The sequence below is a fragment of the Aulonocara stuartgranti genome (assembly GCF_965226115.1).
Source record: "Aulonocara stuartgranti genome assembly, chromosome: 23".
In the NCBI taxonomy this organism is placed as follows: Eukaryota; Metazoa; Chordata; class Actinopteri; order Cichliformes; family Cichlidae; genus Aulonocara; species Aulonocara stuartgranti.
In genome coordinates this window covers 869,676-895,392 of record NC_138958.1, presented here as the reverse complement: position 1 = coordinate 895,392, position 25,717 = coordinate 869,676, and the positions used below count along the sequence as shown (strand labels likewise).

At 46.1% G+C, this 25,717-nt stretch overlaps 1 protein-coding gene across 2 annotated transcripts in view; it reads left to right on the top strand.

Moving 5' to 3' along the window:
- fbn2b (fibrillin 2b) overlaps window positions 1-25,717 on the top strand; it is a 63,389-nt gene that overhangs the window by 18,091 nt on the left and 19,581 nt on the right. The window contains exons 1-23 of one of the 2 annotated variants that reach the window (XM_082523672.1): window positions 3,889-4,432; window positions 7,744-7,941; window positions 10,844-10,969; window positions 15,018-15,143; window positions 17,961-18,113; window positions 19,518-19,736; window positions 19,838-19,981; window positions 20,157-20,276; window positions 20,378-20,503; window positions 20,582-20,704; window positions 21,323-21,598; window positions 21,712-21,765; window positions 21,846-21,971; window positions 22,368-22,493; window positions 22,593-22,712; window positions 23,914-24,051; window positions 24,179-24,229; window positions 24,335-24,460; window positions 24,543-24,770; window positions 24,845-24,970; window positions 25,065-25,193; window positions 25,313-25,438; window positions 25,555-25,680. In XM_082523672.1, the coding sequence (XP_082379798.1) occupies window positions 7,785-7,941; window positions 10,844-10,969; window positions 15,018-15,143; window positions 17,961-18,113; window positions 19,518-19,736; window positions 19,838-19,981; window positions 20,157-20,276; window positions 20,378-20,503; window positions 20,582-20,704; window positions 21,323-21,598; window positions 21,712-21,765; window positions 21,846-21,971; window positions 22,368-22,493; window positions 22,593-22,712; window positions 23,914-24,051; window positions 24,179-24,229; window positions 24,335-24,460; window positions 24,543-24,770; window positions 24,845-24,970; window positions 25,065-25,193; window positions 25,313-25,438; window positions 25,555-25,680 (3,046 nt within the window). In that variant the 5' untranslated portion in view covers window positions 3,889-4,432; window positions 7,744-7,784. Of the gene's footprint in view, window positions 1-3,888; window positions 4,433-7,743; window positions 7,942-10,843; window positions 10,970-15,017; window positions 15,144-17,960; window positions 18,114-19,517; window positions 19,737-19,837; window positions 19,982-20,156; window positions 20,277-20,377; window positions 20,504-20,581; window positions 20,705-21,322; window positions 21,599-21,711; window positions 21,766-21,845; window positions 21,972-22,367; window positions 22,494-22,592; window positions 22,713-23,913; window positions 24,052-24,178; window positions 24,230-24,334; window positions 24,461-24,542; window positions 24,771-24,844; window positions 24,971-25,064; window positions 25,194-25,312; window positions 25,439-25,554; window positions 25,681-25,717 lie in introns of those variants that run through there. The other variant, XM_082523671.1, reaches the window with a different exon arrangement.

Sequence of the window (25,717 nt, the reverse complement as noted above, 5' to 3'; positions counted from 1 at the left end):
ACACCTGCACTGATTCTCAGCAGCTACTTTAACACTGTAACAGAGTAAAATGGCTAAAAACTGAAAATAAGAGGTTTGTGTGTATTTGGCGTATTATAATTCGAGCGGACCTCTTGGATTGGAGGAGTGATCTGTCTTTCGTCAATGCCCCTCATACCCACGCACATGCACTAATGTTAGGAAAGCTATCAAACCAGGAAAGCTTTGATGTTGTGACTGAGTGTTGTTCCTATCAGCAGAGCTGGTGAGACCTCAGGCTCTTCTAAGGTGGATGACTTCATAGCTCAGACAGACAGTGGGTGTTTGTCCTGCGCTTTGAACCGTATCCTGTGGTATGTGTGCTGTGGGGAGTGATGGCAGGGAAGTAAGTCCCAAGGTCCACAGAACGATCGCCGTGGTCGATTTCTTAATTTCCAGTCGTTTCTGTTCAGTTTGTTAGAAAAACAGAATCGTCAGATACTTTCTGTCACGTTACCTTTTGTTGACCTTCATCATCCTCTCCCCTTTTTGTCTTTCTTCCTCCCACCTGCTGTTGGCCAGGATAACTTCTCAGCCTGTAATCACTTCATGCTTCTGCAGATGTGTGTGTGTGTGTGTGTGTGTGTGTGTGTGTGTGTGTGTGTGTGTACATGTGTAGCTTCTTTTGGACGACCTGTCAGCTTAATCAGATTCTTTGAACACTTTTCCCACCGTGTTAAAAGTCTTGGTTCCTGTTTTCTTAGAGACTACAACACCGTCAGTGCTGAGTTTGTCAGCACAACATCTGGTCATAAAGACCCCCCCCCCCCCACACCAAAACAACCCCACAGGACTAAGAAAGGAAAGTTTCCTTATGGACTCGTCATGTTTCCTGATGAGAAGTGGGACAAGGTAGGAAATCAGAGCAAGAGAAAGAGGGGCAGTGGAGGAGAAGAGGATGGGTGGGCCGGGGTGAGAAAATGGACTCCCCAGCTGTGTACACACAGGCTGTTGGGGGTGGGGGGTATATGTTTTCCTTGTTAAAGGAGTCGGGGGACCGACGCACTTTAAGGAAATCACAAGAGAAATGCTTGCAAGTGTTTTTGGTGCCTTGTAGCTGCTTCAGATTGAAAGTAATAGTAATAGAGTAACAGGGAATCTTATGACTACGAGACATGAAGAGTGTCTCTTGCTGGCATGAAGGTTGAAGATCAGGTATTAAAGTTTAAATTAATTTTTAACTGACTTCCTTTGTAAACCCTTAAAGCAAAATGACTTTATATATATATTTGTTTCTGAGTCCATGCATCCATGAGCTGTCGAGTGGCGATGGCAGCAGGATAAACATCTCAAATGTTGTTGACCCCAGCAACACGTTCCAGCACCTCCTGGGGGGAGCCTGAGGCATTCCCACGCCAGACGAATAAATAATCGCTCCACAGGGTTCTGGATCTACCCCAGGGTCTCCTCCCAGTTGGGCGTGTCCGGTAAACTTCCAAAGGGATGTGCCTAAGATGCATCCTTACTACTAAAACTACCTCCTTTTGATACTGAGGAGCAGCGGTTGTCCTCCATGACGCTAGGTTGATGATGGATGGATGGATGGATGGATGGGGCAGTGTTGTCACGCTGACCATAACAATAATTTAAAGTCCAAAAATGATCCTGCAAGTCTGAGCAGTAATTTTTTAACTTTGGGTTTGGCCTGAAAAGGCCACAGTGTCCCTGGTGTGTGCTCGGGTGCGCTCGCCATAAGGCTGCATGCGGTTTTAGAGTTTGTGTAACTGAGGCCATGAGTCAGTAGATTTACTGTGTGATGCAGTGAGGAGACTGCTGATGAGCTGTGATTATGGAGGGAGTGAAAGTCAACCAGTATGGTGAACGCCGTGTGTGACAGGCTCATGGGAAGCCCCGGCGGGCGTGGGGAGCGTGAGCTCGTGCAGCTATGCGCGAACAGCCTACGCTCGAGGTCTGGGGATCATATATCATCTGTACAGTCGCCATGGTTATTTGATGGATACAAATGTGTGTACCCATATATCTGTCCAAGCAGGGAAACCTGCAGCGTCATGTGAGTTAATGTTTGGCCATAACATCGATGAGCTTGACATTAACACACAACGTTAATCGTGTGGTCATCCTTTGTGTTCATGTATGATGCACAGTAAGAACGAGCTGAGTCTGAAACTTTGTGCCTCCTCTGTTCCAGGTCTGGTCCAATCGGTCGGTCTCTGCAGACCTATAAAGTCTCAAACGCCAGTTTGTCTCCAGTCCAGCCCAAATATAACAAGAATCACAGAGGAGCAATTTTGTACATCAGCGAGTGTTGACGTCAGGGGCATTTGAGGTGCTGGACTTGTAGGAAGTTGTGCTATTTCTGTTCTATTGATTCTGGATAAGAGCGGACAGAACATGGCTGGACAGGATGGCTGCACCGCTGGGCGTGTGGGGGCGCTGGAGCAGGCACGGGTGGAAAATATCCCCCGGTGACAATTTAGCGAGAGTCAGCCACTTTGGAGCCTGGCTAAATTTGACCTGCAGAAAGCCTTTTAATGGTGCATACGCAGAAACTTCTGCAGTAAAAGCTAAAATAAATCGAACCACTAAGGAGCAAATATCAGCCGAGAGGCCAGAAAACTGCTAAAAATGTGCAAACTCTGTGAACTCTGGCGTAACCAATCCTGTCCTTCATCCAGATACTTTTTATGATTACATGTTCTGAGTGAAATCATCCTGTATTTATTAAACATAATTAGGACTGTCACGTTTCACTAGCTGTTTTAGTGTCTGCTTTCATTGGGACGCTAAGTGTAACGATCCATCTCATTCATATCAGCATTTAAGTATCGCTGCTCCGTGGTGGTGGGCGGGGGCCGCCTCTGATTGGCTGGTTGAAAAATGGACCGATTTAGTTTTGCTCCAGTTTTAAAAAAACGCTACAAAGACTCTCCCACTGCTGAGGAAGGAGAACGGCTCATGAATGGCAGCTGTTGATGCAGATTAGAGCCCACTTGACTGACTCTGACTCTGTTTGCATTCATGAGAGTGAGGATTATTGTTCCACTGTTAGACAAGTTTCCTAAAGCAGACTAAAATACTGTAGCTGCAGAACTCCAAATACATTGTACAGTACAATGGGCGCGATATAGAAACAATAACAGGAAGTGCAGCATCCACAGCCTCTCCTGGATACTGGCATGGCTGTGTGAGCTGTGCCTTTACACAGTTTGCTTGAGGCAAAAGGCTATCAGATCTTGAACGCTGAGGGTTTATCTCTCCCTCTGCCATTCTCCCACAGTTGTTGGACTTTCTTGTGTGCGTTAAACATTTAGTCACGTTTGAGCGGCTGCTTTTTCAGTGTGGAAGAAATGAAAGGAACAGGCTCCTTAAAGAATCATTACGGCTAAAGGAAAAGAGCGATTTCAGGCCTGTTGATAATGGCACTGATAAGACTAACAGAGACTGCTATGGTTGGCCGGGAGACACAGACAGACATGCTCACAATCACACGCATGTAAACAAACAAGCCCACACATTTGAATCATTTATTTACATCCACATCAGCAGAAGGACACACAAACACAAACAAAACGCTGCTATCAGAAATTCCACAAGACCCGCCAGACGTGTGCTCGACACACACACACACACACACACACACACACACACACGCACACACACACACACACAGAGCTGGTTTTTATATCTCTGTGGGGACATCTAATTGGCATAGTGCTTTCCCTAGCCGCTTACCCTAACCATCAAAAATGAACGCCTAACCATAACCATAACCTAATTGCAAGCCTGACACTACAACCTCATTTTGAGTCCCAAAAATGTCTTCAGACTCGTGGGGACAGGCACTTTGGTCCCTACGAGTATCCGGTTGTTAAGTCTGACACTGGCCGTGTCTGGACCTAAACTCCGCTGCAGGTCCATATATCAAACGATCACTATGGCATTACTGAGAGTTGAAAAACTGTCTAAAGTCTTTCATCTTTAATAAAATGATCAGCGTTCTGCTCTACCAGGTGTAACAATTGAGTTTAACATCCAGGCATCCATGAAAACGGAATTTATGACATTTAACAGAGTTAGAAGTTAGCAGGGAGTTAGCTCGCTAGCTTCTATCTAAATACAATATAGCATGTCCTGACTGCGGGGTTTTGGAAACAAATTAAAACGTACAGCTCTGTTATCACTTCCAGCATAAATGAAGACAGAAAACTAAACAGCAGTGACGTTTGTAGGGTTACTGAAGTTTGGCTAGCTGCTATATAATGATGTGCTACGTGACCGCTAGCGACACAGCTATGTTAGCATAATATAAACAAGCTAACTTTTTTTCCACTCGATAAAAGTTAACGTGAGTGTTCTCGGTGGTCAGGAACAAATGTAATCGCATGGCAGGATGCTGTAAAAGGACCAAACTTCAGCCAGGAGAACAACTGAGATAATCCATCCACAATACGAGGTTAGTCATTCATATACTGCTGCATGGGCTGGGCTGTAGCTACATCCTAAGGTTTTAAAAACTGAGCTTAAATAAATGATTAGCGGTAATAAAAGCCGAGGGAGGTCAACAGTGATCACTGACTGTTTTAGGAGCTTTTGGAGATCAAATAGAAGAAAATACAAAACATTAAACATGTTAACAACACAAAAGCCATATTAAACGCAGACTACTTTAGGCCCGGAAGTAGGATTCGTCACGTCATCACTTAACGACCGGATAGTAAACATCCAATGTTTTGGTCCCTACAAAGATATGTAAACACGCGCACATACACATTCAAAGGCTTTTGTATACACGCTTTATTCATTTGACTTGTTGAACTCCTGTCATAGGCAAGTATGTATAAATGATAATAGCCTGATTTCCATGAAAAAAACCCTACTGGGTTTCTTATTTTCCCAGACTTTCCCTCCTGGGAGTTTTATAAATACTTCAGCGATTATTAATGAGTCTGAAATTAGATTTTTTTTTCTTCCCTTGTGCCATTTGTCTTCCCCTCTCTTTTCCTCCCAGTGCTCAGGCCCGTGCCCTCTTCATCTTTGTGATCCTACAGTTGGAGACAGTTGATGGGAAAGTGTTTGCCTAGAGTGCTTTAAGCCCCAGACAGGATTTACTAATAAAACAAGATCATATGTGAAAGCTTGCATTCTGTTAACAGTGTTTGATGGTTGACTGTATAAGCCAACAGAGGTGGAAGTGCAACAGTCACATTAAGCAGACACACACACACACACACACACACACACACACACACACACACACACACACACACACACACAGGAGAGCTTTATTCTCCGGTACTCTTTCCAGCTAAGCTGTGATTGCTGCTCCAGTCTTTGCTTGGCTAAACGCTGCAGCTCGTGCAGATGTTGTGTTTTCCGTCATGTACACAGACAAGCAGACGCATCCTTGTGTGTTAATGTGTGTCAGAGACCGTCAACAGTGGGGCATTGCTTGAGAAAGAATGTGCATGCATATATATTTAATTTAGCAGAGACGAATACGCTGATGAACTTGGCCGCTGCGTTTGGTTATGCAGTGTTGTTCGATGACTTGAGCGTGAGAGAGTCCATTTATTTTTGATGCAGGGACAAAATGAAACACAGGAGGCTGGAAGACCCAGACTTTTATTTTTTTATTTGGATTTTCTTCCTTTTGTTTCTTTTTTAATGTCAATTTAAACAGTTTGGTTTTAACGGATAAAGCAATCGGAATTTGTTTGCTTCTCTTATCTGTCTTTCAACTCGCTGTGTGTGTGTGTGTGTGTGTGTGTGTGTGTGTGTGTGTGTGTGTGTGTGTCTGTGTGTGTGTGTCTGTTTCTGTGTGTGTGTGTGTGTGTGTGTGTGTCTGTGTGTGTGTGTGTGTGTGTGTGTGTGTGTGTATGAAGCTATTCTTCTATGTCACAGTTGTTCAGAAACCAGTATTTTTTGATAAAGATCAGTGTTACCAGTTAGACCTTTATCATTGATTGCACTGGATTTATTGACAAAAAATGTAAATTATAAATTACCAGCAGTTTTATTCTTTTTCTGTTTTATTCACTTTTAATCTGGAATTAAATGTGCGTTTTCTGTTGTGCACAGAGGCGTTTGCATGCATTGTGTTGCTTTAGAGCTAACCATGAGAAAAATGCATCACATACAGTCGGCCATGTGACACCAGGTCACATGAAGATGAAAGCTCAAAGAGCAGATGAGGGAGGCAAGCAGGAAGCAGACGAGAGTGAAAGACAAACAGAGCTAAAGTAGACAAAGAGAACGAAGACAGATGGGTGAGAGTTGCAAACTGCTGCGTGCTCAGTTTGACCTACTTTCTGCTCTTTTTTTTGCCTCTCCTACTTTTTGGTCCATTCTCTGTCATCCCCTTTCATATGGCACAAGGAACGAATAAGGGCAACAAGACTGGAGAATGACAGCCACCACTTCTCGAATCCTCCAATCTTTCATCTCGTTTTGTCCTTCAGAGCTGAGCGGGCAGCTCTCTTTCTCTGTCACAGCCTTGGCGAGCCAACCATGCAGTTAGCCTTTCATTTCATTGTTAGTCAATCTAACAATCTGCTTCTTTTTCTCTCGTACTTTTCTTTTAACGAAGGCTATATTAAGTTTGGCGCCACTGCAGAGAACTTAATAGGCTTTCTCCCACAAGAGAAGCAATCATTAGGCTGTATGTGACTGAGGGGACGAACGTCGTGTTGCTGAAATGGTTTCAGCTTGAGCTCACCGAGTCTGATTTGTGAAGTGCAGTTAACAAGATTATGCCATTTACACTGGCAGGCAGCAGTGCAGCACGAGTGGTCAGTGCTTTTCTCGTGCAATTATTTTTGCCGTTGTTACCATGTGTGTGTAGTTCTGAATGTCTAGAAAAATACAAGCATGTCCAAAAACAAAGCCCAGGGGTGTGTGCGGCGAACTACTTACACTGGTGTCCTCAGTAAAGTTTGATGATAAACTGATCAAACCGGAGCTCTGCAACCTGTGAGCTCAGTTTGTCACAGCTGCACGAATCAGTCTGACGTCTGCGATGCTCGTGTTCATTTCAAACACAACATTAGTGTCGGTCATTAGCAGCAATGTGTTTTTGCACAGCCAAAATAAAAGGCATTGTCCCCACGATAGATTACAGAAGTGTTCAAAGGCCCTTTCATTTCTTCTGTGGCAGTTATTTAGCTGGTTGAGTCATAGCTGTGGCGGAAATTATAAGCTCCACTGTTTAGCCTGCTGTCAGCTCCTCGTTAAAGAGCTGAAACGTGCTTCAGTTTGTCCGTTGAATGTGGTTCTAATAGAGGCTCTAAATACGCAGAAGTTGTTCTTATCAGATTGCCAAATTCCTGCTGAGTGAAACCACTTTTACAGCCTAATGTGAGCAAATTTAATAAGCTAATGTTTGAAACCTTGAAATCTGAACTAACCTGTTTTAGTGGAACCAAGCCTCCTGTTGTTTATCGAAAGTCTTGGACTCCTAAACTTGTCTCCTCTTGTTTTTAAACCAGTGCTCGATACGTTTAAAGAAACGAAACTGCAGGCATGTGTTTGAAAGGCGAGTCATCTCTCCAAAATGTTGCACCAACATGTAGTAAACAAAGAGAGGCAGGAAGACTTGCAGGAAATATACCTCCTGCATTTAGAAATGTCTCATTAATGTACTGTGTGGTTTCATTTAATCCTGCACCAGATGTGCTGCAGGAAATGAATCACTGCTTTATCATTAATCAATGAAGTATTAGGTCAGCCACCAATTAACAAAGGATTGATCTCACTGTTAAACTGCAGACTACAGGACGGGGCCATGTTTCACCCAGGTGAACAACCAGATGTGTCAGGGCCAGCTCAGTGGAATCGTCTGCACCAAAACTCTGTGCTGCGCTACCATTGGCCGAGCGTGGGGCCACCCCTGCGAGCAGTGTCCTGCCCAGCCCCACCCCTGCAGACGAGGCTTCATACCCAACATCCGCACTGGAGCCTGCCAAGGTCAGACCTCGCTCTCTCTCTTCTTGTCTACACACCTGGCAGAACGTCTTCACCGCTTCATGTTAACAGAGATGAAAAAGGACGCACATAATAACACACGCACGCACACAGACGCACACACAGCACGATAAACATCCAAACCATCACTTTATCCATCATCGTCTCAGCTGTACAACATCCTCAGACTAGTGATAACAGCACAGAGCGTGTTTACATGTACACAGGAGTCCGGATACGAGCTTGTATTTTCCCGTTAAGGTCTTAATTTAGCTGAAGCTGTCGGTGCGGTGCCGGAGCGCTGACGCCGCACGCGTGACGGGGCCACGAACGGTAAAGGACAGGAGTCGACCGACACGTAGTTTGGTTGTTTTGAACTATTTGCTGCAAATGTGTGACATGCTGAGGAAATAAAGCCTCAGCCTGTTAGTTTATTGGTTTCACAGTCCTAATGGGAAAAACTTTGAGGAAAGTTCAAACACTGTTTTGTTTTTTTCCAGCGATTTGTCCTGATAGTGAACCAGATTTGGTGCATCCACAACCTAATAAGCTACGAAAACAGAAAGTTTCATTTCATTAGAATATTTGAAGGATCTTTAACCACTTAGAGGCAGCTCCATAATGTAAAAGGAGGATCTTTTAAACATTGTGGGATGGCTCAACAACACATGAAGGCTTGTTTTCTAGTGAGGTACTAAATGCATGTAGTGAGAACAAAATGAATGAAATGAAAGGAGGCTTTTATTTTGGCTAATGCACGAGCTGTATACAAGGAGGGATGCACAAAAGGGAACACAACCAAACAACCTGACAAAGAGGGGACGGGTTACACAGCGACACACACGAGGGAGCAGAATACACGTGAAAGCCATCAACACAAGGTGCCGGCAGTTACAAACACCGAGGAACAACAGCAAACTCAGCTTCAAACAGGAAGTAGACCAGAAGTGAATACCAAACACAGAGACGAGATTCATGCTAAACATCATAGAAAGACAGGAAAACACTGGGAAAGCTGGAATAACAAACAGAATCAAAACACAGACAGAAACAAAATCGGAGGCATTCCGAACTAAAAGTCCAATCCACCAATCCCAGGTTAGGATCCGCTCACGGTCACAGCGAGGCAAAGAGCAAAGAATCACATTCAGCCGACTCGAAGTGGGCGGGCACTGAGATACATTTTTCTGAACTCAGGCAACCTCAAGTAATCTCTGCACAGAGGATGGAGGCTTAAGGGAACGGGAATGTCTTCAGCTTTCAGTAACAGCAAACTGCTTCCACCGAGAACTGCACCCTCACAAAGCATCCACACGGATCCCTTTGCCATTACTGCTCTTTAACACATGCAGTGTGGACATAACACAGTGATAAAATCAGGCGAGCAGAGCGACAGTAACATGAACTGAGAGTCCCCCTCTTTGATCGACACCCCCCCAGATAAAACCGGACTCCCTCTGCGTGCATATCTTATAACCTGAGGCCTTCTCCATGTTTGCCTCATGTGAAGGTCATGTCCACTGCAGAATGATCACAGTCAGGCCCTTTGTTGCTTCATCCTGGTGGGACAGTGTAGACTTTAATTTAAATAATATAATTTAGTGCTAAACTCAGCTAAAGCCAGAGCCTTAAACCTAATAACTGACAGGATGCATGCAGATGCTTGTTGTTTAGCTACAGCTTTATTTCTTTACAGCTTCAAGCCGGCTGTGTGCAGATGCATGCAGTTTTTGCTAGTTTCGCCTCTGTCAGGTGACATAGTGCATCGCTTGTAGAGCAGAGCAAGGCCCAGAAAGTCCAGACACACAAGTGTCAGAGTGCTGGTAGATGCTTACGGTAAGTATTCAGCTTATCACCTCAAACACAGCTGGGATGAATGCTGCGTGTAGCAGTAATTATTTACAGTATAGGCCGAGTGTGTCTGATGAGATGGTAATTCCACAGTTCACTCATCTATATGTATAATTGTCTTATTTATGGGGTAACTGGCAAATGTAAAGGATGTGGAACCAGTATGATTTCCATTGAGCTCCTCAGCTTCCTTTCTTTTGTTGCCAGGTTGCTCATGTGTCACTAACTCCTCTCCAGGAGTCTGTGTCTGTGCTTCCATCTCTCTCAGAATATCTGTTTCTGTCTTTTTCTTGTCTTTAACTCACTCACACACTAAAGATACCTAATGCCCAGAGAGCCAGGAGCAGCGTCTCTCTGGCAGCAGCACAAAGCACACATGACTCTGAATCCAAATGTAAGGACTGAGCTCCAGGCTCCGCGTCAGGACGTTGGCCAGTAGTTGCTTTCTTTCCCAGTCCGTGCCACGGAGAGCTCATGATTGAACAAACTGTTTCCCATTAAAGCAGCATTGTATGCAGATTTATTCATGTTGCTCGGTGTTTTTGAGGGATTAGCCACTCACGGTGCTCTGACTCTACTTAGTGGTCGGCCCCAGACAACATCAGAGGTATTCCCATTTGTATTTTTTTATGTTGAAAGGAGTACGCCCACTGACATATTCCCAATACTGGTAAAAGTGACTCACATTGAATGCTGGGAAAAATGTACATTTAAAAAGCCATTTCCTGTTCAGGCAAGAGCTGAAGCGGGTCTTTCTGGATGTGGTCTCAGACTCTGCAGCCGGTGCCAAGTCACTGCCTGTTTTAACTCATTCTCTTAGCAAAAAGAAAAACCAGAGGAGAGTTACAGCGAGAGAGTATTTGCCAGACACAAAAAGATCCTGTCATTAACTGACACCATGAACGCTGCATCTTGTTGAAGTTAGTCTGTGCAGGTTTCATCTTTATAAGACGCTGTGCCTCCCAAACTTTGGGGATCCAGTAATTACTACAACCTTTGTTCTCATGTGCGTTTGCTTGTCATTCATTTCAGTGTCTTTGCTTCCTTTTTGTAGATGTGGACGAGTGCCAGGCAGTGCCAGGGCTGTGCTCTGGGGGCAACTGCATCAATACCGTCGGCTCCTATGAATGTAAATGCCCTGCTGGCCACCGTCAGAGCGAAACCACCCACAAATGTGAAGGTAAGCCTTCTAAGTAAGAGCTAGGAATATTTTAGAACGACTATATGAAAAAATCTGCATAAATAAATAATAAGTTCCCATCTATCTTTCTTAAGCGTTCTTGAGCAAGGCATTGTTTTCCTCCTGAGTTCATGGTGCTAATCTGCATCTAGTGGCTACAGATAATTAACCAAACGCATTAAATGGACACAATCGTGTCAAAAACAAAAAACCTCTAAAAGTAAATGAGATTTTGTTGATTTAACAGGGAGGCAGTCGAGACTGTGTACTTTACGATAACTCCGGGTTTGCTGGGATTGGCTCGACAAATCTCCACAGGCGCTTTAAAAGCGGAGACGTATCCAAAGTTAAAGTAGTCCTGACATGTGCGCATAAATACACACAAACACACTGAAGCACGTGCACGCACACAAGCGGGATCACGTTACAGCGTGTCGATTGGGTGGAATTTAAACGATGCCCAGGTTAAACAGTCGGACAGTTAGCGAGGCAGGGGTTGTGTCTGTTGGACCGAAGCCGATGTGTTCGTAGTCGTCTGAGAGGATTACAGAAACTGTTTGAGCCAGATGACATTTACTCTGCTGAACAAGACCGCGGGTGCACAGCGTGTGAATCATTGTCCTGCTTCATGAGCAGGAGTAACAGCAGCAGCAGGTACCAGACGAACACAACTGTTTATATTTGCTGGGAACTTTGGTTCCCACCTTCAGATTCATGAGAGGCAGTTACCGTCACGCACAAAAAGTAATTCATGTCTCCGTGAATGGAGCAGGAAATGAGGCGGATGAGTTCACTGAATCTACCAGAGTCACAGACGTGATTTTAGCGAAGCCTCGAGGGCCGGTGTCCTGCAGGTATTAGATCTCACCCTGGGTCTACACACCTGATTCAAATGATTAGTTCATTCCCAGGCCTCTGGAGAACTTCAGGACATGTTGAGGAGGTCATTTCAATCAGCTGTGTTGGATCAAGGACACATCAAAAACCTGCAGGACGCCGGCCCTCGAGGCCTGGAGTTGGACACCCCTGTTCTAAGGTTTATGAAGGTGGACACAAACCCCCCATAATCTTAGATTTAGCAGCTCTTTGTAAGCTTTTTGTCACCAAGTGTTGGCAATTATCACATCTCCGCATGGCCTGTTAGACTGGGGTTTGGCCCATGGGGAATATGTGGTGCAGCAGTGCAGCCTGGGTAAAATAATCACAAAACTGAAAATGTGTCTAATGAACTCCAGTAGTTGTGACTTGTGACCTATAAGCAGATGATCATCTTAAATTTGAATTAACATCTAGTACCCGTGATTTAGCCTAATACTGACCATGAACACCACAGCTTGCTCTGCACCCGTCCCAACAGGATGCATCACTGCAACCTTTCACCTCCTTTTAGGGTTTATTCGACGGTTGTAGGGTTGGGTAACCCTAACCCCACGTATTTCATCTTTATTTATCTTATTCTTATTTCCTTTTGTTGCTCCCTGTCTGTCCACAAGCTTCTGTACCTCTAGCTTGTGGACGTGTTGTGGGCCCAGCTGCACAGAAACACTGTGTATGTTTTGTGATATTTGTTGAGCTGTTTGAAAACTGTGAAACTACCTGCTGGTTTGAAATACGCGCTCATCCTCTGTACTTCTGGCTGGAGCCTTGAACCAGATGCTAAAGTTTCACAACCACAACTTTATTGACATCTGCAGCATGAACGCAGCGATGAGAAGAGAGAAGAGGAGCCGCGTGTGAACTGTGGGATGACTTTATTTCTTTAGTGCTGGTCAAAGCACCACAAGAGTTCCCACCAAATATTTCCCATTGTAAAATTGCTCTTGGGCAATCAGATCATAGAAAGCATAGATGACCACCAAGACACAATGTAATCTGATTACTCAAACCACTCGTTGATGTGGCCTGGGAGACATTTGAGCACATATTTATTGTGAAAGCAGCCTGCTGCCTGTCTGGCAACAGCCTGCCTGAGACTTTGGGATCCTTTGGGACTGAAGCAGTAACAGAATATGAGTAGGTATGATCATAATAATAGCAGGTGACAGCAATGAAATTGGTTTTATCCTCAGAAAACAGCTGAAATAAGGTGTGTCGTGTGAAACATGTTCGGCAAACGACTTCTTTTGGTCTTATTATTCAATTATTTTGAAATTTGGTTGAAAAACGAGCCCTCGTGCTGTTTTGTTGATTTCATTATTTATATTGCCATTTGTTTGTTTGACTCGTGCAGAGTGAAGGAGTAAGAGTTTAGTGTTTGCAAAGCTTGTAAAAAACAAAAGGACAATTGTGGCGTGTGCGTCACAGATTCGCAGGAAACCCGTGTTTAGTGAAATCTCCCGCACAATCTGACCAGATCCTGTGGGAGCGTTTTATTGAACAAGCGGCCACAATGAGAGCTTTCATTGTTAGAGGAGTCGTGTTTTGAAGCGGTTGAGATGTCGTGGGTGTCTGATCACACAGTACCTGAACCCACCGGGACACCTGTTGTTTTCTGAGCTCGGTCTGCTTAACAGCCTCTGCTTTTTACCCTCCTTACCCTGTTTCTGCCTCGCCTTTCATTTTTCTTCCATAAATACAGTGGAAAGGCTTTGGCTCAAAACCAGCTGTTAGTGCTGAACAAAGAAACACTTAACAGCATCTGGGAGACCTAATCACTGCACACAGACCTCACTGTTGCCCTCAGATTCACATGCATTTACTCCGGTTTTCACATATAAAAGTCGCAATTAGATTAAAAAATGAATATTGCAGTCTAGCTTATCTACATGTATGTGGGAGTTTTTCCCGTGTACACACAGTCGTGCACACGCAGCAGACTCGATGGCTGTTCGCAGACATTTATTCAGGTGACACACGTTTCCTTTCACACACACAGGCAGTCCCTCAAGCGCTGGAGTAACGTCTGGCTTGCTGTTGCTGACGTAAGGTTTATTTGCCTGGGCTTTTACAGCCTCACCTCGGCCTTCAGCAGGGGGAGGACAGCCTGTAGCTGCACACTGAGATGCAGGCACATAGAGACAAAGGACGCGTGGATTTAAGTTACACACTCTTCACTCCTGCAAAGACAAACACTTACACCACGCTTTTCACTTTTCTAGCTGATCGCATTCAGCACACTCGCTTGTGTGTTACTGCACGAGCTGCACCGATGCTGTAATTATACAGTAATTACATATATGGATAAATAAGCGTAACACACCATAAAACTTTGGGTTCCCTCATCATGGAGCAACAAGGACCTCTCTCACAGGATAATACAACTTGAGCTCGACGCTGTCGTACCTCGATGCTCTCAGACCAGCATAAGTCTGAGTCCCGCCGTGCTGCGTTTGGCTTTTATCCTGTTCTGAATTTAGCCTCAAGTCGAGTCGTAATTTCTAGACTGAAAGCAACTGTGGTTACTACATTTACCCCGTACTGTTTATTTCTTTTTTTCATTGCACAACAGGACTCATTTTAACGGAAACATTAACTGTGCATGAATTTATTCTCTTTGCTTATTTCATACACTTACTGGCAGCCACGCTGGAGGCTCGGCTGGCAGTGCAGGCTGTCCACCAACAGGGCTTCATTTTCAGCTTTTTCTGCTGAATGTAAGAGCGAGGGAGACGTGCATGAAAAGGTTCTGTGTTAGTCTGCACATGTCCCGTTCCCAGCCTGTGATTGTTGTTCTTAGTTTCTTCTGTTTGTTTGATATTTTGTAATCTGATTGGTTGTTTTGATGTTACCTTGATGCATTGGTCAGCCGGATGTGCTTTCCTTCTCCGAGCCGTGTGGTTTACTGCGTGATTGTTCCTGCTATTTACACGTTTGGCTGATGAGCTCGAGTTTTAGCCAGAACAGAACAAACCAGAAGTGAAGTAATTCCACTTTGTCAGGCTGCAGATCCATTTGGTTTCCCCCGAGGGAGAAACTCTTGCTCCAGTGTAATAAACTTTTACTGCAGCGTGCTACTGCATCCTAACAAAGAACTGAACATTTGAACATCAGCAGATGTGCTCCACGATCAGATGAACGGAGGTATTTATGATGTAACGGCCTCTTTCAGACATCGACGAATGCAGCACCGTTCCCGGTGTGTGCGACGGAGGAGAATGCACCAACACCGCCGGTAGCTACGTCTGCACCTGCCCACGAGGCTACATCTCCAGCACAGATGGCTCCAGATGTGTGGGTGAGTCACACATAAACAGTTTCGACGTTTCTTTCTCTTACAGTTGTGCACTTCCTCGCCCCCTGGCTCGCTAAGAGCTCCACATCTGGCTGGTAACCTCCCTCCCTCCCTCCTTCGCCGCTTCCTGTGAGTGGAGTTCTGGTGAATCGAGCGGCAGACCTGTGGTCGCCATGTGCGGGAAAACAAACTTACACACATTATTTGTCCTTGACAGCATTAATCTGCTCTAATGTTAGAGCAGATTAATGCTCTAACATTGTGACTCATTCACACACAGTGACTCACACACAGTCCGTAACAAACTGACATGTCGAGTCAGACTCTGGAGTATTAACGGAGACCGTATGGACGAGGATTAGCAAACATGCAAAGGGACAGTTGATATTTTATTCTTATAAGACTTATGAGCCTCGTAATATGATTTACTTGTGAAAGTGGCCTCTGTATGCAACGTCATTTTAGGAATCAGTGTGTGATGATGTGACAAAACTGCAAACAGGGGCACTTTCATGGTTAAATAAAAAGTATGAGCGAGTACAAAGTTAATATATACACGTTTTCTGCTGCGTTCCCATATGGACTCCCCTACAATCCTCCCCCCATATGGAGCTTCAGCATTAATATGTCATTTTGCTCCAAAACGGACGACATCAGAGGGAAAAGCAGCCTCTTTGCTTCCATCGTGCTTTCTTAAACTTAACATTCCTATATTTAAGTTATTTCCTAGTTTCACATATGTCATCCATCATCCGTGGAAGGTATTTGGCTCGCTGACTTTGTTTTGGAAAAAGTGGAGCTTTGTGTGAAAATGTCAAGAAGAGCCTCGCGCAGATGTGCAGATGTGTGCATCCGTACGGCGCGTACACAGAGCGCGGGAGATGTCACAGGTAGAGAGCTCGCAGTCATGTAGGGGATTGTTGAGCATCGAGCACGCGGTGAAAGAAACAAAGAGCGAAGAGATTCAGACAAAAGCTGTGACCTCTAAAGTCAGGCCTGAGAAGTGAAATGTACGTCCCTGCACGACTTCAAACCTTGCTAATCGATACGTGTGCTGACGACCTCCATCTCTCAAAGAGAAATGTGGTTTCTTTAGATCGATTGGTCAGCGTCGTACATGAAAAAGGGGTCGTGCACGTGTCTGACTCAGTGCTCCGGTCACCGAATTCAGTCCTTCTCCATCTGTTTGTCTTTACACGAGGCCATTTTTCTCCCTTTATCACTTTCAGCCCCGTTATTCTCCTTTCCCCTAAAGACCTTATTCTCTCACTTTATTCCCGTCTCTCTCACACCGTCCTTCTTCTGCCTGAAGCATGGCTCGCACCACAGCTCGTTCCCTCAGCTAGCAGCTCAGTGATTTACTCTGGAGCTCATTTTATCTGTAAGTGGAACAGTTCTCTTATTCTGTCTCCTTTTTAAAAAAACCCAAACTGGAGTACTCTCACACTCCCATCCTCCTCCATTTTCCCCATTACATCCCTCTGACATCCACATCCTGAGCCTTACTTCTGTGGTTGCGGTTTGATGTTGGTCTTGCTCCTGTACATCCTTGGAAAGGCTCGATTGAGAGGAAACCAAGAGGAGATCAGTAAACTTATCCCAACCAATCAAAAAGCCCACAAAACTGGGCTTAAAAACAAAACACAATCTGAGCTTGTTTCCTCAACATGTGACTGCTGGGCTCTCAGCTCCATACATGATCTCTTTGGTTTTTTTTTTTTTACAGAGCATACTGTTTGTTTGCTCTCGTGTTTTAGAAGCAGCATGTTTGTTCTCGTCTCTGTTGGATGCGCTGTGCTGTGATGAAGTGGACCGCTGGGACCTGTTGGGGCCGCTGACAGTAATCAGAGCCTAATGCTCCGTCACACAGTGAAAGTTTGGAAGAGAAAAAGAAAAGAAGACCTGTCCAGTCAGTCAGTCTGTAAAAACACCTCACCAAATGAAAGCATATGCTCGTGCACTGGAGCAACACTAGTGAGCAAACCAACATCTGGATCCAATCGAAGTCATCACCATCCTCATCAGCACCTCCCTCCCCGCTCCCTTTCTCCTCCACCGTGCCTAAAGCTGCGTCGTACCGTCTGGATCTTATAGTTTGTGGAGTTGGTTGCGTGCACTGTGTACTTGCATGTGTGGAAAAGCATATGTTTGTGAATATGTATGGAAGGTATACCTCAGTGCTGCCTGCAAACATGAGCCTGCGTGCTGCACTGTATATGTGTCTCGCAGCACAGCACCGCATGTTCTTTCTAATTGGCAAGAACTGCGCCACATGGAACTGATTAATTCCAGACTGCTGGCTCATTAGTGAGTTAATCGACTTGCACTCCTCCCTCAGCCCCTGACCCCCACCCTGCTCCCTAGTTTTTCCTTTTCTTAAACATCTCCTTCACGTTTGTCTTGCAGTTTATAAAAAGATAAAAATGCCACTTTGCCTTGATTTTTTCTGTCTTTTGGTTTTTGCTTCCCCCTCAGTCACCTCCTTACATACGCTCATTGAAGCCCCGCCCCACATCCTGCCCCATTGACCCCGACCTGGCCGACTGTAACAAATAAGACCTCTCTTTTGGAGGCCCTTCAGATGCCTGCTGTTAGTTGAAAGCCCAGGCAACCTTTCCCACTGCTAACCTATAAAGAAACTTCCTCCCAGGCACCACACAGAGGGCAGCACAGCCTTCTGACCTAAACTTGTGTTGATTTGAATGTTTTAAATCGTAACTCAGCGGCCTGCGACAAAGCTTTGTTTTGCTGTCCTGTTTGCATGAAGTCTTTAAGTTGTTGCTGTATTTTCAGCAACCTGATATTCTTCTCTTTCTTCAGATCAGCGTGCGGGAACCTGTTTCTCTGCTCTGGCAAACGGTCGCTGTGCTGCAGATCTGACTGGTCAGTACACCAAGATGCAGTGCTGCTGTGAGACGGGACGATGCTGGGCTTTAGGGCAGATCCCTGAGATGTGCCCCGTCAGAGGCTCTGGTGAGTATATGTTTAGCTCATTTGTATTCATATAGCACCGACACAACAAGGTCACCTCGAGGTGCTTCGTGTTGTGAGGAAAAGGTTTTACAATAATGGAGCGAAAACTCCACAATCAAATGACCCGCTACAAACAAGCACTTGTCAAGGGTGGGAAGGAAAACCTCCCTTTAAACAGGAAGAGACCCTGGCCCAGGGAGGTCTTCCTTCTCTCAGATGGCCCCGCCCCTTCCTGAGCCTGGTCCTGCCAGAGGTTTCTTCCTCCCCACTGTCGCCAAAGCGCTTGCTCATATGATTGTTGGGTTTTTCTCTGTATGTATTATTGTAGCCTCTACTTTACAATAGAAAGTGCCTTGAGGCGACTGTTGATGTGATTTGGTGCTGTGTAAATAAAGTTGAATTGAAACAGAATCGCTGTGACTGGTTGGGTGTGAGGGGACAGGACAACAGACACGCTGTGGAAGCGATCCAGACAATAATAATAACTACTGATTAAATGCAGAGAGCTGCGTAAACACAAAGGTGACTGATAAAGAAACACCCAGTGCATCATGGGAATCCCCCAGCAGCTGCCTGTTGCAGCATGACTGCTCCAGCTCTGACTGTAAGCTTTAAAAAAGCCTCATCATAAAGGTAGAGAGGGCGTCCTTCTCCCAAACCCAAACTGGGAGCTGTGGTCTGGAAGCTGGAGGCTCTGCCTCCCGTCTGTACTTCAGCTACACCATGTTGGCAACGCTTCTTAGAGAGTTTTTAGGAGAAGCTGATAATAAAAAATACATGTTGGCTCATTCTGTGAGATACATATGAGATTAAAATAAGGAAAAACCCTCCAGCACCTTCAGCACAGTCAAACTAAACGACGCTGTAAGCGTGAGGCTGAGTTTGTGTTGCAGCTCTGACATAAAGGTAAGGGCATCATCCACTGATGAGCATGATGTCATGAACAAAGAGCAAACAAAGAAGCATGGAAAGGACTTATGTGGACATAATTACCCATCATCCCCCTGCTCAAGCTGCGTGAGACCATGTGACCCAGACTCTGTTGCAGAGTGCTCGCTCTCTTCCCCCGTTAAACTTCGGCTCGTGTGCTTTGATTTATCGGGACTTCCCAAACTAAGAGGTTAACATTCGTCCATGTTACCTGCTAAAAAGCACGTGTGCATACATAGCTGCATGTCTATTATGTGCATGTCGTTTTCATCATATTACTCAGTCAGGTTCTACTCGATGGCCTCACTGCAGCTGAAGGAAGCGGATATTTCAGGTGGATCCACGCTGCAGCTTTAAGCGGTCGAGGCCTCTCAGTCCACATCGCTGTAATAATCCACGTAAATGGTTTTTCTTGGCTCTCTGAATCAAACAGTTGTTGGGATCTTCTGATCTGTGCTCTGCTTTCTCTGGCAGATGAGTTCAGGCGTCTGTGTATTGTGGGCGTTCCTCAAGTACACGGTTTCTCTCAACACCACAATGGACACTACCCCTATGGATTCAAGTTCCCCAATGGCAACGGTAACGGAGGGATCGGCAACGGAGGAGGAACGTTTGGGAACAACGGAGGAGGAACGTTTGGGAACAACGGAGGAGGAACGTTTGGGAACAACGGGGGAACCGTCCAGCACATAAGTCTGTCCCTCTGTGCATCTGAATGATTCTTTTAAAGGAGATTTAGATGACAGACTTTGTGTCTGTGCTGTCTGCTTCACGGGCCCGTTTTGTCTCCTCAGGCACCGTTACTGTGAATGAAACGGTGGACGTGTGCAAACACTTTACCAACCTGTGTCTGAACGGACGGTGCATCCCAACGCCGACAAGCTACCGCTGCGAGTGCAACATGGGCTACAAACAGGATGTTCGTGGGGAGTGCATTGGTAAGAAACACGCTGCATGTTGTGGAGGGTACATGCAGCGCCGCAGTTAACTGCATGCACTGCACTGCCATCTTCTGCCAGTCTAAGGAACTTGATTCAAACGTGGGTCTGAAATGTGAAGCGTGGTGTTCGTGTTTATTCTGACCTTTTATGTGCTCTTATTTTCCCGCTCCAGACGTGGATGAATGTGTGAGTAATCCATGTGTCAATGGAGACTGTGTCAACACAGATGGATCATACCACTGCAAGTGCCACGAGGGGTATCAGGGAACCCCCACAAAACAGGCCTGCATTGGTATGTCTGTGAAAACAAAGTCACATCATAAAATCTGTGTTTTCCTTTCAAGTTTTTTACTTTCAGAGAGCATTTAAGGAGCTGTCTTTTTTCTTTTTAAGATATCGATGAGTGTATTGTGAATGGAGTGATGTGTCGCAATGGCCGCTGCGTCAACACTGAAGGAAGCTTTCAGTGCATCTGTAATGCTGGCTTTGAGCTCACCCCTGATGGAAAGAACTGCATTGGTAAGGAGCAAATCCAGAGACGGCTGAAGCTCACATAAGCCGGCAGCTCTATGAACGTTTCCTCTCGGTCCGCTCTAGATCACGACGAATGTGCCACCACCAACATGTGTCTGAACGGCATGTGCATCAACGAGGACGGCAGCTTTAAGTGCATCTGCAAGCCTGGCTTTGCACTTGCACCCAGCGGGCGCTACTGCACCGGTATGTCGATTTATTAAGTACAAACGCAGACTAACAGTCACCCGAAGACGTTCTGCTTCAAAACGGCGATGACAGATTTGGTGTTGTTTGAAATTCTGCAGATTCTCCGTTGACCTTTTGAAGTTTTGCTTCAGTAGTCAGAGTATTTGAGGCTTCCCCCAAAATGCTTTTATGCAGAGCCCAGAAAAAGAAAGATTGATGAATTTCCGAATCTCTGTCGAGAGATTTTGCCTTCAACATTCAAGAGGAGCCGCCATTCCCATGACGATCGTACCATAGTACAGAGCGCTCGCACGGCCAAAACACACACGGCTAAACCAGATCATCTAAACTCTGAGTGACCTTGTTCTGTCTTCATGTACCTGCAGACTCTGCAAACATCAAACTAAACCAACACTATTCTTTTTTCATCGCTGCATACAGCAGGCTACTTTGAATAAAACGAAATAGAACAAAATAACTCTGCATGCACGAAAAGAACATTTGAAGCAGCTGTGAGAGAGTAATGCAAACAATAAATCATTCTGGAGGAAACCGGTTGTAATTCTGGTTGTTATAGTCTTGTATGACAAACCGAGCGTGACCCGATGTGATGCATTGGCACCGTCTCTCTGTCAGATATCGATGAGTGTCAGACACCTGGCATTTGCATGAACGGCCGCTGCATCAACTCCGAGGGCTCCTTCCGCTGCGAGTGCCCACCGGGCCTGGCTGTCGATGTGGATGGTCGAGTGTGTGTGGACACACACATGCGGACCACCTGCTACGGCGCTATCAAGATGGGCACGTGCTCGCGCCCGTTCCCAGGTGCAGTGACCAAGTCGGAGTGCTGCTGTGCCAATCCGGAACATGGCTTTGGGGAGCCTTGCCAACCTTGCCCTGCCAGAAACTCAGGTACCCTCTTTGGTTCATCTTACACTTGATTAGCAGTTATGGTCTGAAAATGATAACGAAGCCGAACATTCAGCTCGCACAAATCTAATTTTCATCACATCCTTTCTGCCCAGCTGAGTTCCAGGCCGTGTGCAGCAGTGGCATTGGCATCACAGCTGATGGCAGGGGTGAGCAGGAAGTTTGAAAGTAACCACAGTGTCGTCAAAAAATCTTCAGCATCATCTGAATAAAATATGATGTTTCCCAGATATCAACGAGTGCGCCTTGGACCCGGACATCTGCCAGAACGGCATTTGCGAGAACCTCAGGGGAAGCTACCGTTGCATCTGCAACGCTGGCTACGAGTCTGACACCAGTGGCAAGAACTGTGTCGGTGAGTCGGTCTGAAGTGGTTCGTAACTGTGCTTTTCAAAGTTAGCTGTGCTTTCGGTGCGAGCCACGTGGAGTAGCAGCGTATAGAAACTCATTTTTGACCACAACGTTTCTACTTTTGCAGTTTCAGCTGTTAGATACATGAAAATGTCAAAAAAGAAATAAGTGAACAGCTTAAATCACTGCACAAACATGAATGTGTTGGACTCATATAAGCTGTTGTTCAGTTCTGCACGATACTGACAGGCCTACAGAGCTAGAGCAGCTAACGTTAGCTCAGCTGGTACATGTCAGAGGGTAAACATTACAGGTTCTGATGGTTTGCATGTTTGTTTCTTTGCATTACTCCTGTTTGGACGCAGTGACCAAACAGCACTCTGTTTCCTCTTTCTGGCAGACATCAACGAGTGTCTGGTGAACCGTCTGCTCTGTGACAACGGCCAGTGCAGAAACACTCCTGGCTCCTACACATGCTTCTGTCCTAAAGGGTTTGTTTTCAAGCCGGAGTCAGAGACCTGTGAAGGTGAGCGCACACACACACACACACGATAACAATGTGTGTGTGTCAAACAATGATGATGAACCAGCTCTGACCTCAGCTGTGTGCTCGCCTGTGTTCCAGACATCAATGAGTGTGAGTCCAGCCCGTGCATCAATGGCGCATGTCGTAACGTGGCTGGGTCTTTCCACTGCGAGTGCACCCACGGCAGCAAGCTGGACTCCACCAACACCATCTGCGTGGGTAAGATCCTGCTCCTCCTCAATGGTCAGTGCAAATTAAGGAAGCGCTGCGGGGTCCAAGACACAGCTTGTGTGAGACAATTACACCAATAATTTCTTTTCCTTCGAGTGATTTTAGTCCACGTCTGCTCTCCACTTTTGTAAACAAACGCTGAGGTTTTCAGGAGCGACCCAGGAGGATTATCATCCTCAGATGGTCTCACAGACACAGCAACACACAAAAAGACTTTTCAGATAAACACTTGCATGCCTGGCCTTGATTCTTTACCTCAGAGAAATCTGCCACAGATTTAAAACGACGATTTTTAAGAGGTTTTATTTTGGAAATCTCTCTGAAGAAGCTACATGCCATCACTACAGCTGGAAGGGTGAATGAGTCATTGAATGAATGCTCATGCACAGCACATGAGCCGGTTGTGCTCGTCTCTGGTTCCTCTGGCTGAGTCCAACTGGCTATGCTGAGAGCCCGTCCTGTGGAGGATGGAGGAGGAAAAGGTTTTATTATTCAGCTGTGAGGCAGGAAGGAAAAGGCCCAAACGGCTCGACAGACTCAGAGTAAAACTCCGAGCAGCTTTGCTGCAGACGCCTCACAACAAAACAACACAACACATGAACGTAACTGGAAATCCAAAAGAAAGAACTTTAGAGGCAAACACGACGACAGACTCACAGAGAGGGAGACGCAGACATGAACACACGGAGGAAAATGAGGGAACGCAGCTGTGACCTGTTCCCTCATTTTGAGACAAGGAAAGCGAAACAAAACATAAAGCACACGAAGCAGGAGACTATCAAAATAAAACAGGAAACAACCGAGACACGAGCAGACTTTTTTCATACGGGGCCAATAAAAATACTGGGACACAAAAGCAGAGAGTGCAGGGAGGGGAGGGCGTGGTGACACACAAAGTGATACAGGAATAAAGAACAAGTTCATCTTTCAACTCATCGTAGGGCGTCTCCCACTCATGGTGCTCACATTATTAAAACTATAACCAGACTGGGAGCAGGCTGGACACCAAAGGGAACAGGAACTGGGAGTAACCAAGTCAGATGTGCTACAAAATACTAAAAGCCCAACTGAAACTAGAATATGAATCTGTCTCCTAAATCTCAAAGACCGCGACTCTGTGTGCTTTTAGAGCAAAGCTGTCACTGCGACAGCGATACTTTCCTCACGCTGTTGTTCTTTGGCTCTACAGATAGCATGAAGAGTACCTGCTGGCTTACGATTCAGGACAACCGCTGTGAAGTCAACATCAACGGAGCCACGCTGAAGTCTGAGTGCTGCTCCACGCTGGGAGCTGCGTGGGGCAGCCCGTGTGAACCCTGCGAGATCGGTCCGTAGACTCGTAGATGTGTTAATTACAGCTACATACGTGTGGCAGTTTATTAAATCAAATATAAACCAAACTATTGCTTCATAGAAATACTTTACATCACATCTTGATTTCTCGTGGTTCTCAGACACCGCTTGTTCCCGGGGATTTGCTCGCATGAAGGGCCTCGTCTGTGAAGGTGAGAACATCTGATGTCTAACTGAGAACTGACCTGGAATCATTACTTCCTGTAACGTGTGCCTGAGGATTGCTTCAAAATATTGTTTTGATTCTCCAAATGCAGACATTAACGAGTGCGAGGTGTTCCCCGGAGTATGCAAAAATGGCCGCTGTGTGAACACCCAGGGCTCGTTCCGCTGCGAGTGCGCCGAAGGTCTCACCTTGGACAGCTCTGGGCGCACCTGCGTGGGTAAGAGGACTGCCGTGAAATCAGACACCATCCTTTCTTCCAGAGTTCTGGGACAGATGACTTTCATTTTCAATTTTTCTAGACATGCGCAGTGAGCAGTGCTACCTGAAGTGGCACGAGGATGAGTGTGGCGAGCCGGTGCCTGGGAGATACCGTCTGGACATGTGCTGCTGCTCAGTGGGTGCTGCCTGGGGTGTCGACTGTGAGGAGTGTCCCACACAGGGCTCACCTGAGTACAGAGCCATCTGTCCCCGAGGACATGGCTTTGCCAACAGAGGAGACATCCTGACGGGCAGACCCTTCTACAAAGGTCACTCTCCGCTTCCTGAATATGCACAGCTTCCATACGTTCTTTTGCTTCACGTTCTCTGTGTTTGTTTTCAGATGTGAACGAGTGTAAGGTTTTCCGTGGTCTGTGCACCTACGGCACCTGCAGAAATACCATCGGCAGCTTCCGGTGTCGGTGCAACAACGGATTCGCTCTCACCTCCGACGAGAGGAACTGCACAGGTGTGAACGACGGGCGCAGGCCGCAGCTAAGCGCAACGTCACCGTCTCCTGTAACGAGCACGCAGCGAGCACTCGTTCTGTGTTTGTGTTTCAGATATCGACGAGTGCCGAATCTCTCCCGACCTGTGCGGTCACGGTACATGCGTCAACACGCCCGGCAGCTTTGAGTGCGAATGCTTTGAGGGCTATGAGAGTGGCTTCATGATGATGAAGAACTGCATGGGTACGGATGAACCACGCTCAGAGAGTTTTGAGACGCTACACTGAAAGTGACGTCAGTCCAGCCGATATTTAGCTTTTCCCTTTGACTTCCTCTGTGTCCTGCTGTCTTTTGCCTCACAGACGTCGATGAGTGTGAGAGAAACCCACTGCTTTGTCAAGGAGGAACCTGCCTGAACACAGAAGGGAGCTACGAGTGTGAATGTCCCCCTGGACACGCACTCAGCACAGATGGATCGGCCTGCGAAGGTGCGGCATGCGTCACGCTGCCAGTGCATTCATTCATCCTCCTAAGACGTCTTTAATAATTAACCAAAAACAGTTTCGTATCATTTTAAAGTCTCTGCACCTTGTTGTTGGTTCAGATGTGAATGAGTGCCAGCTGAGCGACAACTTGTGCAAGAATGGCCAGTGCGTCAACATGATGGGAACTTACCAGTGCTCCTGTGACACCGGTTACCAGGCCACACCGGACCGACAGGGCTGCGTCGGTGAGTAGAGCTAAAGTCATACTAGAGGGCGTGTGAA